Below are 17,745 nucleotides of genomic sequence, written 5' to 3' on the forward strand. Positions count from 1 at the left end.
TTTTAGACACACAGAACCCCCAATAATGACCAGTGATCTCTGGCGTATATTTAAAAAAATCACCTTTGTCTCTCTTCTTCTTTTTTTCCCCTAATTCTCTAGCTGGAGAAAAACAAGTACAGTAGTTATTAATTTGCCTGAGAAAATCCAGAAACTGTCTTTTGAATTCTTAAGTGCCACAAAATATTTTGGCAAAATAAGAGTAAACAAATTACTTAGAACAGGGTCTCCCAAACTTGACACTTGACATTGGCCCAGATAACTTTGTATTGTTGGAAGATATCCTGTCAATTATGTGATGTTCAGCAACATTCCTGGTCTCTACTCATTAGATGCTAGTAGTATCATCCTATCCTCCCAGCTGTGACACCCATAAATGTCCCCAGACATTGCTAAGCCCCCTTGGGATGGAGGGGATTACCTCTGGTTGAGAGCTATTATAAAGTGATAGAAGACAAAAAAATCCAGTTAGATGTTCACTGAAAAAGCTCTATGACCCCACAATATCAGAGAAGAATCAATTTGCTTTAATGCATTATCTCAAAGTTTCTCCCCAGTTTCATGTTTTCCTGAAAAAATAATTTCCTCAAGGTACAAATAATAATAACACTCCAGAAACAAGAAGATAAGTTTATTTTGCTGTCCAATTATTTCCTTTAAAAAGTTTAATGCTTGATAAAATAAAACAAACTTTTAGTATCATAAAAACCTTCTGACATGTACATGACATATTATTACTATGTACAACTTCGAAAACAAAGTAAAGTAATGTTGAACATCCTGACTATAGTTAAGCTATAGAAAACTTTATGGATGGTCAATATTTTCCTTGGCTGGAAGAAAAATCATACAATTGAAAAATATAAATAAGACCTTCAATGAGTTGAGAATAATAAAAACACTATCTGAAATTCAGTCATCTGGATCTTGAAAAGTTTGTAGTAGTTTCAACAGTTCAGCAAGCAAAATGAAATCCTGTGAAAGTCTTCAAACTTCAGTCTTCCAGGAGAGGTCCTGCAGTTTCACAGTTGATCTATCAAAAATAAAAGCTATTTCCTATTGTGGTAGAAATTGGTAGATGGTTCATATACCATTTTTCACCAGCTCATGGACTCCGTTCTCATCAATGATTAAAGGTGCATGGAACTCTTTATCTGCCACATAACTTTCTATTCCCTAAAAGGATTGAAATTAAACACAGTTAGAAAATTGGTGGATGCCTGTCAAGCACTGCTGGACTTAGTGGTTGTGATGCCAAAAACCAGGCTGAGATAAAGAATTTTAACGTAAAAAATCTATTTCATGTACTTTAAAGCTAGACTTAATGATTATTGTTTTTTTTTAAAGAGAGAGAGAGAGAGAGAGAGAGAGAGAGAGAGAGAGAGAGAATTTTTTTTTTAATATTTATTTTTTAGTTTTCGGCGGACACAACATCTTTGTTGGTATGTGGTGCTGAGGATCGAACCCGGACCGCACGCATGCCAGGTGAGCGCGATATCGCTTGAGCCACATCCCCAGCCCAAGACTTAATGATTATTTATGGAAGCATAAAACAAACAACAAACAAAAGAAAGTAAGTTACTCTGATTATAATAATTTCTTTTTTCTTTTTTTGCAGTTCTAAAACTGAACCCAGGACCTTGAATATGCTACACAAATGATTATCATATAATTTCTAAAGTTAATAAGATGATTTTCATCATCACTCAGTAAAGTTAACTTTCTTAGTAAGATGGATATCTCCTGATGCTACAACTAAGCAATACTAAAAAGGATCTCCAGAAAAAAAAATATTAATAATTTGAATAGCAGGGACCTTCAACTCTTCAGGTGTTAAAAGTTACAGTAGAAAATGTATATTGCATTAAAAAGAGCTAAATGATTTATCAAAAAAGGTCAATAATGAATTTTAATGGATAGGTGAAACAAATTAACATTATAGACTTCTGTTACTGACGAGTCACTCGATTATGGGATAGATGCAAAGATATAACAGGAATTCTCTAACAATTAAGAATCAAAGCAGCTTCGCAACTCACTCCTAGAAAAAGGTCTTCAGGACAGGATGACAAGAAAATGCTCCATTTTCTCAAAGGGTAACTCTACTTAAACATAATACAAGAATCCTGTTTTTCTTTGTTTTTAAGTTTTATTCTTAACTGACAAATAATTATATGTATTTATGGGGTACAACATGCTGTTTCAATGCACATATACATTGCAGAATGATCAAATCAGGCTAATTAACATAATTCTCACCTCAAATACTTACTGCTTTTTGTGAACATTTAAAGTCCACTCTTAAAGCTGTTTGGAAATATACAATACTCTTTAAAAGAACAGGAGGGGGAAAAAGGAAAGCAAACTTACTTCTCCAGCATAGGAGATAAGAGGAGAGATTTCACACTGGATTGGTACATCATTGGCATCCTTCAAGCTAAGGAAAAGAAAAATCCCAAAAAAGTGTTAAAAATTTTACTTCCCATATTACTTGCCAGAGTTAAAATGAAGACCATAACTTCCCTCTGAAAAGCTTGCAGATAACAAAATTATTGTAGTTGAACAAATGAAATATATCCTACCCTGATGATCATTAAATTCCCTGAGTATTAAGTTAACATGAAATTCTCATGATCAGAAAGACACTATTTAGGGAAAGAGACAATAATTACTGCTAACTCTTTAAAGCATTTCATCAATATTTATGCACTATTCCTTTCTACACATCTCATTTTTTACTAATCTCAAGTTTCATAAAGTTGATAGAGAAGAGCCTATTAATTGAGTACATACTATGTGCCAGGCCCCCATTGCTAGGTAGGTGCCTTCAAACCTTTGCATTGCCTTTTAATCCTCATCATAATCTTTAAGTCAGGTACTAATATTGACTAATATTCTAGAGCCAGGCTGTCCAATTCAGTACCCAATGGCCATATGTGGCTACTTAAGTTTAAAATAATTAAAATTTTAAAAAATTGAAAATTTTAAATTCACTTTCTCAGTCATAATAATCATATTTTAAGTGCTCAGCAGCCATGAGTGACTAATGACAAACAAACTGGAGAGCAGAGATGTAGAAAACTTCCCTCACTGCACAACATTCCATTTAGACAGTACAATTCTAAAGATCATTTAAATTATTTCCCAATACTTGCTTTTTTTTTTTTTTTTACAATCCAAATATCCTAGATTAGCTGAGTTAATTTATTAATTACATTTTATTTTTAAGGCATAGGACAAAGTTTATTTAGGAAGGTAGACATGCATTCAAGGGAGAAGAGTGAGAAGCCTATCCATTACACTTTAAAATACTTCTGTTATCAAAAGTCCTTTTTAAAGTGCTAAGGCAGAACACACTCAAGCAAAATCAAGGCCAAAGTCCCCATCTGTATAATTCTTAGTCACAATATAATATTTATAGTTATTTGCAATTCTGAACTTCCAAATCATCTAACATAAAAATCAATAAACAGTATTTTCAATACATTTACAGTCACTAGACTGTGGCATTATTTGTCATTTCAAGAATGTTAGAAATAGGACAGGACACACAAAAAAATCCAGTCCTGTGTAGCCTCAAACCATGTTCTCTTTCTAGTAAGAAGTCTTCAACTTTGGTGGAGTCAATAAAATTAGAGGTTTTCTGAGGTCAGCCACAGGCCAATTTTTCTCCAAACAGAACTCTATATCTTACTCCAATTTACTTAATCTGACTACTTTCTACTTGAACCAGGAGAGTCTCATATTCTCTTTGGATCCTTCCAAGTCATTTTCAGTCATTGATCCATTTGACTATAAAAATTATAATGTTCCTCCAAGATTTAGCTCTTGTCCCCACGTCTCCTAGACCACTGCATTTCATAGTGATTGCTTCCATTCATTTATTTAAAAAAAAAAAATTTATTAAGCACCTGTTAAGTCTCCCTGCCTCCTAAAGTACTGTTTATACCCTTGTTAGCACATAATCACATAATAATGCCCCTTAGTTTTTATGAATGTGCATCTTAATTTTTATGAATATGCATCCTGAACTCCGAGTAGGCTCTCTTTTGTGTAGACACTTCAGCACCGAAGATACTAAGAACATCTGTAAGTAGGTCTGTCAATGCTTGCTGATTGAATGAATAAATGAACCATGAAAGTAGATGGACAACAGCCTAATGCAGAGAAAAGAGGAGGCACACACTTCACACATCTCTCCAGATATGTGCCAGATTCTATCACAAGAGTTATACACCAGACTCTCTGGATGGCTTCAAGTCACACTAACCAAATGGAAAAAATGAGGGCCCATCCCACTGATGGGCAATTGATATATATGTGTGTGTGTGTGTGTGTGTGTGTACACTAAACCTAACAACTTTGAAAGTATAGCAAGAATATCATGCTGTCTTTTAAACTAAAAAGATAATGGCATTTAAAAACTTTGACAGTACCCAAATAAGAGGACATATGGCACTTCTAGCTAAAAATGATCTGTTAAAGACAAAAAAAGATACTAATTGACCAAAATTACAACACAATTACACAAAAAAGAGAGCTGTTTATGTAAGAATAAATCAACAGAACAGCTTTCTCCATATTAAGAGCCATCGAATATATATGAATAATTACAACCTTTATACTGACATCATATTATCTAATTCAGTAAGACACATTTTCAGAATACTTTCTAACTTATGCTTATGCTAAAAGCTGGAATTCAAATTTGTTCCCTCTGACTGTAACCTGCTCTGGGTTTTGCCTAACACCTGTAAAACTGTTACTATGGGCTCAAATACCCATGGTCAGATTCTTTAGTAAAGCATGCTCCCCATTTCCAGCATGCACTGAGATTCTGAGTTAGTGTCATCCAGACAGATACCTGCCACCAAGTAAGCAGTGCACCCCCACCAAAGCTTCAATCATCCTCCCTCCAGACCCCCAAAAGGCAGAGCACTAAACTACAATGCCAGTTAGTATGGAGGGAAGCACAGCCCCATCACCATGCACTGCAGGCAGGCTGGTATATTTACTTGTAATTGACATCAGCTGTGATGGTCTCTGACTTTCCATTTGTAGCACTGTTATGTAGGAATAAATAAGTATTAATGGGAATGGAAAGAAATCAAACAATAACAATGAAGTGGAGTTGTAAAGTACACTTGACCAAATGGCATATACTATGGTAAATCGTGAATCTAGCACGAGAAGCCTGATGGGGTTAAAAAAAAAAAATTCAATGGTCAAAGATGAAGCATGAGAACAATATGACATGTCACAAAGCAAGCTGATTGACAAGGCAGAGCCTGTAAGTGGCCTTGGACTTGGAGATAGAAGCTAACACTGTTCCTTTTTGTAAAAACAGTTATCAAACAGTAAGTTCCAATGCCCAATGTTTTAATACTTATTGAAGTATTCTAGTGCTTTAGTATATGCAGCCTTTTTTCCCTAAAGAACATAAATTAAATGGCAGAATGCTTCTCACCTAAGTACAAAAACACCAAAAAGCTTAAAAAGGGAAATCTAGGTGCCAATGAAGGTTTTATCATAAAAGATTCAGCTTAAAAGTGCTTTATCTCAAATTTGAATAACTACAAGTACCTTCTTCTTAAGCTTCTGAAAATACAAAATATTTCTAAAGTTTGAGTATCAGAACATAACTGGCACCTTTCTTAGTGCCTGGGAGAAGAACCATGAGGCAACATCTCCTGGGTAGCCTGAAGGTGGCAGGGCTTTAGATGGGTCTCACATATAACACTTGCTGTGAGGCCACAGATAAATAAGCAGCAACAACCCATCTTCTGTGGCTGAGAAACTTGCCCTGTGTATAGTATGTTGCTAATGGGATTTTAAATTATCTTCTGACCATTATTTAATAGAAGTGATTTCATTGACATGGTGGGGCTATTTGAAAAAAAAAAAAAAAAAAGAAACAACTTTCTCTTTAAGAGAAAGTAAAGCTGTCCTTCTCTGTAATGGGCAAAACTTGATGTTACTTCTTATCATGAACTTCCCACACAGCAATAATTTACTATCTTAAAAGATTTTAAATTTACTTTTTAATAAAAAGATTTCAGGATATATCAAGAGAGAAGTCAAAAAGAAGTCCAAGAAAACATTCCCACTGAAGAGAAAAGATATTGACTTACCGGGGAATTGCTGGAAGGCGGGAGCCATTTTCATCTATAAAGTGGCCACCTGCATTAAGGACCCAGCAATGGTGAAGGGACATCAAAGCATGCCTTGCAGTAGTAGGGTTGTCCTTCCCATTCTGGCTGTCCGCATTCTTTAGTGGAGAAAACTCATCTTCCCGTAATACCTCATACACCACAAACTTCCTAGAGTGAAATCATACAAAGACTTCTTTCTCGTGAAATAAAACTGCATACAGAGCTTCTCATTCCTCTCTATATAGCTAAGCCTTTAGTATTCAATGACAAGTTTTCTTAACATAATTTTAGGTGTATTACAAAAAAATAATGCTCATCCCTTGAACAAAGAAAATTGTAATTTTCTTCTCCAGTACAAAAATGAAAACTAATTTCTAACCCCAACTATAATAAAACATTTCATCTTAGATCAGAAAGATCAGAAATCCTAATGCACAAAGATCATATTAGCACTGGAGCTAAGAAAAAAATATATATATATAAAAGATGCTTTAGAAATGTATATGGAGAGACTGACTGTATACAGCTAATTCACATTCTGCATTTTCACATTTGTCAAATTCTGAAAAAGTATCTCAATATCAGATGTGATCTTTATTATAGAGAGGTATATAATCCAAAAACATGTTCACTAAAACATTTGCTCACAGGTCAGTAACAGATCCCAAACACAAATGGGTCAATTGTTTATCTTAACCTTTTTAGTCTTTCAGCCAAGCAAGATAAATGACTTTAACAACTTTGCAGGAGAGCCAGATAACAATCCAACTGATAAAAAGAACACTGCACTCTAGGCTCTAGGTACTCAAACCACACTCCTTGGACTGGTGGTTTATTGTAGGGAATGACAATCGATCTAGATGGTATACTCATAATCAAAATGCCTGAAATACATGCTATCTAGTGTTTCCTGAGAACAGTTTCCTGCCTAAGAGACTAAAAAGCAGCATTTCGAGACAAATTTAATCTTACTGGTGTTATTCAAAGCATACTTTGCAAACTGGAAGATGTCAAAAACAAATTTCTCCATCTTTATTCCATTTGGTTTGTCTGGCTTAATTAATTGCCCCTGGGAATCCACATATGGAATCTTCTTTTGAGCCACATGATGCTGCAACTGGGGTTCGTAAACACTAAGAATTAAGGGGGAAAAACAGACAATCACTTTCCAGATTTAAAATGCCAGAAAATTTGATAATAATCAGGCACAAATGTTAGAACAAAGTACTAAGATTTTCAAAGTGAAGAACATTTGTTAAGCTTTGGTTTATATTAAAATACTGAATGAATAGACTTCTCCCACTCATTTCCTTATATTTAAAAAAAAATGATTTCCACATTAAAAAACATACACACCCATGCACATATAGACAGAGGTTACATCAATGTCTCTCTTATTATTTTTATGACTTTTATAAAATGTTCTCTTGCTCTAGCTTTTTCAGCTGAGATTCCTTCAAGTACAGGATGGAAAGGTAAATATTAAAGTTACCATAGGTGAATACATAACACAGCTACAAAAAACACAGTAAAATGGGAACTATTTTACAACTGGAATTGTCTGAAGTAAAGCTTAGCTGACCTGATTTGATCATGCCACAATGTATACCAAGAGGAAAATATCACCTTGTACCCCACAAACACATATGATTATCATTTATCAATTAAAAAATAAAAATAAAGTATTAATTTTTTAAGGAGCAGATGGTCATTTTGAATATATGAATGCTATCAAGTGAATCTAACAGTGAAAACACCCTTCATTTAAATATCTGGTGATATATACTAAGCTCTTATTTAATACCTTATGGCATTGCCAGGCTGACTTCCATTCAAGTCTCAAGTCCTTATACACAAGATTCTAAATGCTAGTCTGGTAATAGCTGAATTAGAATGTGTGAGCAGCTTTTAAAAAAATATAGATCCTCTGGCTCTGTCTCCAGAAATTGATTCAGTTGGTGAAGGGTAGACACCTTTTTTTTTTTTTTAATATTTTTAGTTGTAGATGGACACAATACCTTTATTTCATTTATTTATTTTTATGTGGTGCTGAGGATGAAACCCAGTGCCTCGCAACACATGCTAAGCAAGCGCTCTACCACTGAGCTACAATCTCAGCCAAGACATCTATTTTTAAAAAGCTCTCAGTTGTGGTAAAGAGGAGTTTCATTTCTTAATTCTTTGCTTCAGCAGAATCTAGGACACAGGGGATTGAGAGGGTGAGAAGAAAATGAAGAAATGCTTTGGACTTCACCTAATGCGTTGGAGAAAAGCTCCTATTAATTTCTACCTTATGATAATGTCACTACAAACAATCACCGTTGAGATAAATTTCCATTTGATAAAAGTAATCCTCAGGAAAGATGAATTCTATGGGACATGGGCTTACGGAACTAAATGAAAATAAAATTTTATATACCATACAATCCTATCCTGGTTAGAGAAGGGCCTATAGCAAAGGAGGATCTATCCACTTCCCAGGTGGTTTAGTTTCTAATTAATAACAAAAATAATAAGAGGTCTCCTCTGTATTTTATAACTTTAGGAAAATCGTTTGGTTTGAATAAATAGCAAAAAATGAAAAAAAGAAAAAATAATAATAAGAGGCTCTATCTTAAGGAATATAATAGGAAAGGAAGAAATCAAATTATTACTATTTGCAGATGATATGGTCCTATATTTAGAAGATCCAAAATATCAAAGACATCTTTACAGAACTAGAAAAAATTGTCCTAAATTTCACATGGAAGAGCAAAAGGCCCAGAGAAGCCAAAACTATAAAGAGCAAAAAGACCAACGCTAGAGACATCACAATACCTGACTTCAAATTATACTATGGAGCTATAATAACAAAAACAACATGGTAAAACATAAAAATAGACACGTGGAACAATAAAAGAGAGGACAGAGACAAACCCACATAGATACAGTCTCTGTTCCTTAACAAAGGCACCAGAAATGTACAATGGAAAAAAGACAACTTTAAAAAAAAAAAAAAAAAAAAACAGTGCTGGGAAAACTGTATATCCCATACACAGAAGGAAACTGGATCCTCATTTTTCACCCAGCACAAAAGTCTATGCAAAGTGGATCAGACCTAGAAATTAGACCAGAAACTCTGTAACTGGTAGAAGAAAACATAGGGTCAATACTCCAGCAAAAAAGTGCCAATATAGACTTCCTCAGGCATCACTGACTTCTAAAGCTCAGGAAATAATAGCAAGAATTAATAACAACCCAATTAAAATGGGCAAACTAAACAGATATTTCTAAATAGAAGAAATACAAATGGTCAACGAATAAATGAAAAAATGTTTAACATTTTTAGCAATTATGAAAATGGAAATCAAAACTACACTGAGATTTTATCTCACATGAATTGGAACAGCAATCATCAAGAATACAAATAATAATAAACACTGGCAAAGATGTGGGGAAAGGTAACATTTATACATCGTTAAGTTATGGAACCAGTCCAAGTACCTTCCATGCATGAATGAAAAAAGAAAATATGGTATACATAAACATGGAGTTTTACTCACTCATAAAGAAGAATGAAATTATGTCATTTGTAGGAAAATCAATGAAACTCAAGAAAAACATGTTAAGCGAAAGAAGTCAGTCAAGGGTCATATGTTTTCTCTCATATTTGGAAGACATAATAAAGAAGAAAAAAGGGATTTTTATTTTTTAAAAAAGGAAGGGATAATAGCATAGAGAGGGAGAGAGAAGGGAAACGGGAGGAAATGAGCAATGAAATTGACCAACTTATGTTCTGTGCATACGCCAATCTATCACAATGAATTCCACTACTTTGTCACAATTATAATGTAAAAAGGCCCTAATTTTGCCCATACTTGACAACGTCTCTCAGAAATGGTACAGTGAAGAAATGATTTGCAATGTTCCCCGCATTGAACAGCAGTCGTCCATCTGAACTTCGCTTTTGAGCTGTTGCCAGGGAAATCTCACTATATTCTACCACCTGGTATACTCCATCCACTCGGCAAACCACTCCAACTGGTTCTGTAGGGTTTGTTTTCTCTACCACCTGCCCAACAACAGAAAAAAAAAAAAAAAAGACAACATTAGAGGAAGAAATTTAATTAAATGCTCCTTTGGAGATTTTCCATTGTCAAAGGCCATATTTACAATTTTGCTTACATTATCTATAAGGTATTAACCCAAAAGGAATCTTTAATTTTAGAAAATCAACCACCCATAGTTTGACAAGCTATTTTCCAACTGGAAATTAAGTATATACATTATCTCCTTCCTATTTACCACTTAACCAAACTGGGATAGAAATACCATCATACATATATGACCCAGAGGTAATCATATAGGACTTGGCCCTAAGATATTTTATAGTTTTATTATTTATTTTTATCCATCCTCAACTACTTTGAGAATAAATGAAATTTCTCTAGGATTCACAAGACAAAAGACTTAAGTAAGGTATTTTGTCTCTCATTCTGTTTTGTCTACACCATTATTTCATTTTAACAGTGTTTTTTCAATTTTCATTCATGAATGCAGCATTTTTTTGTTTGTTTGTTTTTTTATGGACTTGGATTAGAGCAGACAAGTCATTGGGCTCCCACTCTAACTTTAAATCAGAAAAAAAAAAAAACTACTCATGTCTATCCATTTTGCATACTATGTTTTATTTGAAGTAAGAGATTCTAGGCTTTTAAAAAGTCTGAAAATGAGTGATTTAAATCATTTATCAATGGCCCTGGGCTAGTACAGCAACTGGGAGAAGAGTCTATCAAAATCAGAGAGAAAGGTAAGAGTATATAATTTTTAAAAAAATTCACAGGTGATTCTGATATGTCATACCATTGTCCCAACATTTCTGGCCCAAGTTAGAAGAAAATTATGAAAGAAGTGTATGCAATGCACTAATATAAAATCAAGGTTGAGATGAAACGAACAGCCAACACAAGAGTTAAACAATAAAGAATATTTGAAGGTATTGCTCTGTTTGCCCTGTCCAATTAATGATATAGCATGCTTTGGAGTATTTTTAAAAATCTGTATCCAACTGGGAAACTGTATTCTAGATACACATGAAATTATATCAATAAACTTAAAAATTCTCTTAAGCAATTGATTTCTTGAATAAACAGTGACTCACAGTTATTTCCAGACAACTAAAGCCACTATTGAAAACTTCATTTACAAAGCAAATAGAGATATATGCACTGCATCTAGCTCAGTGAGTCAGGGCTACTGGATACATAAGCTCCTGTGTAGCTGCACTGTTTGCCAACCTGAAAGGGGCACAGCAATGAAAAGAAACTTTTCACCAAGGAAGTGGATTAAACTGGAAGGAAACATACAGCAAATTATTTAAACCAAAATTATTTAAACCAATTATTGATCTATTTCTGCCAATTATTTGTCTATCAGCCCATCACCACCTCTCATTTCATGTACTTATACAGTGGGTCTCTTACAGAGCAGGGAATTTTGGAATAAATTCCTCTCATCCCAATTTTTAAAATGCACACAAGGGGACCTGAAATGTAGGTCAGTGATAGAATACTTGCCTACAACGTGCAATACTTTAGGTTTAATCCTCAACATTACACACACACACACACACACACACATGCACGCACGCACACACACACACAATGCACACAGATTTATTTTCCACTTGCCTCTATACATCCCTAATTCCAATCAGCCATGGAAATAAAAATAAGCATATTCACACTTTACATTTTACAAGTGTTAATCTGCAGGCATAAGGTTTACTTCTATGGTAACTATTAACCTCCAAATATTATTATCTAAACTATACAAGAAAGCATTTGTATACTATATAAAGTTAGAAGTTAATTTATATTATAAGAAAAAATACACAGTGTAAAATCAAGGTTTGCTCAATAACCCATAAATTTAAAATTTAAAAGCAAAAATATCCATAACAGTTACTATAATTGCTTTATATAATTATCCTAATTTTTTAGCTTTGTACTTTTGTAAACACTGTAAGTCCTTTCCAAGGCTCTTGTTCCATAGGAAAATACTTCATGCCATATGATAAGGGACTATTAAAGAAGTACTGCAAAGAATTCTATTCCAACACTATGAATCCCTCCCTAATTAAGATGTTTTTCAATATACATTTTAACATCTTCATTTTCTTATTTAAAAAGGGGGAAAGAGAGCTAAATGGTTTCTAACATTTCTAAAAGTTTGACATATTTTGGTTCCAACTGAACATTTATTTATTAATTCATTGTTTGACTACTACATTAAATGTCAGACACAGGACTAAGCAGTATGTATGAAAGGAAGACTGATTCTGAATTTATACCTGTTTATACAATAACACTTGTAAAATGTAAAGTGTTATTCTTGTTTCCCATGGCTGATTGGAATTAGGGGTGAACAGAGGCAAGTAGAAAACAAATCTTGTGGGCTGGGGATGTGGCTCAAGCGGTAGCACGCTCGCCTGGCATGCGGGCAGCCCGGGTTCGATCCTCAGTACCACATACAAACAAAGATGTTGTGTCTGCTGAAAACTAAAAAAATAAATATTAAAAAGTTCTCTCTCTCTCTCTCTCTTTAAAAAAAAAAAAGAAAACAAATCTTGTATGCAGTGTATGTGTGTGTGTGTGTGTGTGTGTGTGTGTGTGTGTGTGTGTGTGATGTTGAGGATTGAACCTAAAGCACTGCAGGAGGTTATAGGCAAGTATTCTATCACTGAGCTACATTTCAGGTCCCCTTGTGTGCATTTTAAAAATTAGAATGAGAAGAATTTATTCCATGGGTAATGAAGAAGAGTGACAGGTTGGATCTCCACAAACATTAGCATGCTAGCCAAGTGTGTCTATAATCCAGTCATTAGGGAGGCTGAGACAAGATAATTCGAAGTTCTAGGCCAGCCTCAGCAATTTAGTGAGGCCCTAAGCAATTTAGTAAGACCCTGTCTCAAAAGAAAAAATAAAAAGGGTCAGGGATGTAATTCAAAGACCAAGTAAGTGCCCCTGGGTTTAATCCCCAGTACCAAAAAAATAAAAAATAAAATAAAAAAGTTAGCACACTAGTTTAAAAAGTTATTTGAGCTACCAGCAAATGCAAAACTAGTCTGATGGTGGGCTGGAGTTGTATCTCAGTGGTAGAGTGCTTTCCTAGCACATGTGAAGTACTGGGTCCTCAGCATCACATAAAAATAAATAAAATAAGGACTAAAAAACAAAGAGTGTGATGGCATAATGTGACATACTAGACAAAGAGATGGGAAACTGAATTCAAATTCTGGCTCTGCTAATGTGTTAAAGGACCTTGAGACTGGGACTTAAAAAGTGTTGGAACTCAGGGTGCTTATTTCTGAGATTAAAAGGGTTGACTGGATCATCTCAAAGGTTCAACTCTTTGGTCATATAGACTTTAAAGTGATTATGAAGCTTATAACAATAAAATTGTTTCTGTTTTAGAACAAAGAGTGACACCAAGTGGAACAAAATAAGAAATACACTTTTTTTATAGCACAGTAGCTACTTATGATCCAATATACTGCTTTTATTATAGTTTAGGAGCTATTTAAAATATATTGCAGATATTCAAAGTAGTGAATTGAAAAGATATCTTAAATAGATGAACTATGTTAAATTAACTCTTTTGTTTTCAGAGGCAGGAAGAGTGTTAGGCCTACCACTTTAATCTCTTTATATTTAAATGGTAAATTTAAAATTTCAGCTTCTGGATTTGACTTTATATTAAATTTATATATAATTTAGAAAGAAATGACATCGTTATAATAGAAAATTCCAAGCAAGAATATGGTATGTCTTTTCTGGCAAATCTCATATATTTCAAACTTATATGTAGTTTAGTTGGTTTTTTTTTGTTTGTTTGTTTTGTTGTTGTTGTTTTGTCAGAGCATGTATAGTATCTGCTCTTTCTTTCACATCAAAATAACAAAATTATTCTAAATTTTCTCCTAATCCTTTTTTTTTCATTTTTTCATATTTAAACTTGCAATCCATTTGAAATAATTTTGGTATGAGCTTTGAGGGAGAGATTTACTTATTTTTTTGGCAATTATTTCATTCACTTCACTGATTTGAAATGCCAAAGTTTTCAATTTATCTTTTCATTTTATTAAATTAATCACTGTTATTTTATACATATTATGGGGTACAGTGTGATATTTAATATATGTGTACAATGTGCAATGATCAAATCAGGGTAGTTAGCATTTCCATCTCCTTAACATTTTTAAAAAATTTTGAGTAACATAATAATTATATGTATTTATGAGATACACTGTGATATTTCAATATATATGTACAATGTGAATTGATCAAATCCAGGGAATTAATATTTCCATCTCCTTATCATTACTCATATTCATCTCAGTTAAAATGGCATTATCAAAAAAAAGACAAAAAAGTTACAAATGCTGAAGAGGCTGTGCAGAAAAGCAAATACTTATATTAACATTGTTGGGAGGAATCAAATTAGTATAGTCATTATGAAGAACATTATGAAGTTTTCTCTAAAAACTAAAAATAGATCTCGGGGCTGGGGATGTGGCTCGTCTGGCGTGTGTGCAGCCCAGGTTCGATCCTCAGCACCACATACAAACAACGATGTTGTGTCCGCCAATAACTAAAAAATAAATATTAAAAAAATTCTCTCTCCCTCCCTCTCTCTCTCTCTCTCTCTCTCTCTCTCTCTCTCTCCCTCTATCACTCTGTCTTAAACAAAACAAAACAAAACAAAACAAACCTAAAAATAGATCTACCATATGATCCAGCAATTCAGTTATTGGGTGTATCCAAAGGAAAACAAGTGTGTCAAAGAGATACCTGTGCTCCCATGTTCATGACTATAGTATTCACAATAGCTAAGATAAAGAACAGAAGGACATCAATGGATGAATGGATTTTCTTTAAACTACGGTATATATGTACACACATATGCACCAACATACATAAGTATATATAAATAAAAAATAGATATAATGAAATATTGAGAGAGAAAAGTAAAAGATATCATTTGCAGCAAAATGGTCAGAACAGCAGGACATTAAAATGAATCAGAGAAAAACAAATACCACATGTTCTCTCTCATCTGTACATTCTGAAAAGTCAATCTGAATGTAAAAGAGTGATTACAAGAGTGAAGGGAGGGGAGATGAAGGCAGGTTAAATAACAAGTACCAAAACACTAAAGGAATAAATTCTAGTTTTCTATAATGCAATGGGGTGACTTTTATAATGTCTATAATATATTTCATGAATAACTGATGTGCTCTGTTTATGACTTGTCTATTCTATTTCCATTAATCTGTCATTCTATTCTGGTTTTAGTACCACACTCCTAGACATATTTTTATTTACAATTCATTTTAATATTTGATAGATTGTCTACAGTCTCCCATACCCTCCTTATCACCAATCTTTTTCAATATTTTCTTGGCCATCTTTACATATTTACTCTAAACTTTGTAATCATTTTGTCAAATGTCCCCAAAATAGTTTCACTTGGATTTTGATTGGGATTTTAATACACTTTATTTGATAAGAATGGATATCTTTATGGAATTCCAGAAATATACTGTTTATATCAATATTTTTAAACTTTTCAATGTTTTCAAGGTCTTGGATGTTTTCCATTTTATTCTAGCTATATTATATGTTTTGTCTGATACCATAAAGGCATACCTCCTATATCATCAGCTGTGCAATTTTAAAAAGGTTGGAAAAAACAAAGCCAACAACAGAGTCTTATATAAAATTACAAATCTTCCACCATCTTAATCAGTATTGTGGTCAGTCCAGCAGTAATTAATCTCTTTAAACTGTCCTTCTCCCCAACCTGCTTATTTCCATTTTATTCACAAAAATATCATGAGATTCCATGTCAAATACCTTACTGAAGTTCAGATATGCTGTTTTTAATCATATTTCCCTACCTACTTACTATAGAAATGGGTTAATCTGGTTGAATACAACTTGATACTAATGAATCCATCCCAGGTCTAGTGATAAATCAATCATTCACTTTCCCAGGTACTTAACAAATTATCCTCACATATTTTAAATTCTTACTTGTATCTGACAATTACACAACACTATTTCTCAAATAAAGTATCACAAATTAAAGAAAAAAAGTGGGTGGGAGATAGTTTAGTCACTTGAAAGATGAATGATTCTAAAATATTCAAATCACCCCAAGAAGCCTAGTTCGACTCCTAGAATGTTTATACTGATAGAGAAAGACCACTTAAAGTCTTGTGATAATTGAAAAGTCATTACCTTTGCCCCACAGTCTGCTCCTTTCTGAATGCAAAATCCAATGAACCGTGGGTCTGCCACTTTTACTAATATGTTGTCCACACAATAGACATGAATGCTCCAAATGCCTCTTTGCTCCATATCCTCCACAATATTATGGGCTGCAAGAGCCCGATAAAGACCACCATTACCATCTAAAAAATAAAATAGTCCATTAGTAGTACACCAAAACCCATTATGAGGGTAACCCAAAGATTGTTTAATGTTTCCAACTGGGATGGAGATCTTTAAACAACAGTTTCACATTACAGAGCCAAGAAAACTGAATAACCATACAGAAGAATTTAGGCATTTAAAAGTCATTACATGATTTGGAAGGCTATTAAGCGAAAATATCCATACAATAACATTATTAATAGGACCAGGCCACCCCAAAGACCATGTTTCTTTTTAACTCAGCTCCTTTTAATAACTTAGCCTATAATATATTGTGCAACATAAAATTCTCAGGCAATGATAACTTTATAACATATCAGGTTTTATTAACATTTATGAGATTCAAATTAGGTCTCTATATATGTCTCTGACATGGGCTATCTATGTTATACATCTCCAAAATGTTTATACCAAACCACTGGTTAACAAATCAGACTGATGTGAAGATCTATGGTAATTTCAGTACAGGTAAAAGGCTCTTCTTTACCCATCTACTTTTAGTGCTGCTTTAATGTTCTTTTTTCATCAACAACCTTGGCCATTGCTTAAATAATAACAAAAAAATCTCACAACCTCCCAAAATAAAGCTAAGAATAAACAGGAAACTCTTTCATTAAAAGAATTATGATTTTTACATAGAAAATTAAGATGAAATAAAAGCCTGCATCTGGAGAGCACCATTTTTAGTACTATTATTTCTTTTCTTCCAACTATGGTTTCACATAGATATGAACTTATCAACAGGCTTATTTTTTATTTATTTTTAATTTTATTTTATTTGTTTTTCTTACTGTCTTACATGACAGCAGAATCCATTTTGATAAAATTATACAAGCATAGGATTATATCTTATTCTAATGAGAACTTCATTCTTGTGGGTGGGCATGATGGTGGGGTTCATACACATTTTCATATGTGTACATAGGAAAATGATGTTAGATTTATTTTTATAGTTGTGATCATACTCAAGGTCACTGTATGTGGCTATATAAGTGGTACCCTGGCCTATTGTAGTGGGTACCACCAACAAACCACAACGTGCACACACTAAGTTGAATTGTACAAAGCTATGGCCCTAACCACATTTTGTATGCAGTTCTGTCTGTATTTTTGTT

The 17,745-nt window shown here is 33.5% G+C and overlaps 1 protein-coding gene across 1 annotated transcript in view; it reads right to left on the reverse strand.

Annotated features, from left to right (window-relative positions):
* Nucleotides 1-616: 616 nt before the first annotated feature.
* Uap1 (UDP-N-acetylglucosamine pyrophosphorylase 1) overlaps nucleotides 617-17,745 on the reverse strand; it is a 37,035-nt gene continuing 19,906 nt past the window's right edge. Inside the window, exons 5-11 of the mRNA XM_026412685.2 lie at nucleotides 16,436-16,608; nucleotides 10,010-10,203; nucleotides 7,145-7,285; nucleotides 6,132-6,320; nucleotides 5,016-5,063; nucleotides 2,371-2,437; nucleotides 617-1,176 (exon numbers count right to left, since the gene is read on the reverse strand). Of these exons, the coding sequence (XP_026268470.1) occupies nucleotides 1,084-1,176; nucleotides 2,371-2,437; nucleotides 5,016-5,063; nucleotides 6,132-6,320; nucleotides 7,145-7,285; nucleotides 10,010-10,203; nucleotides 16,436-16,608 (905 nt within the window). The 3' untranslated portion in view covers nucleotides 617-1,083. The remainder of the gene's footprint in view (nucleotides 1,177-2,370; nucleotides 2,438-5,015; nucleotides 5,064-6,131; nucleotides 6,321-7,144; nucleotides 7,286-10,009; nucleotides 10,204-16,435; nucleotides 16,609-17,745) is intronic.

This window comes from Urocitellus parryii, chromosome 11, assembly GCF_045843805.1.
Source record: "Urocitellus parryii isolate mUroPar1 chromosome 11, mUroPar1.hap1, whole genome shotgun sequence".
NCBI classification, from domain to species: Eukaryota; Metazoa; Chordata; class Mammalia; order Rodentia; family Sciuridae; genus Urocitellus; species Urocitellus parryii.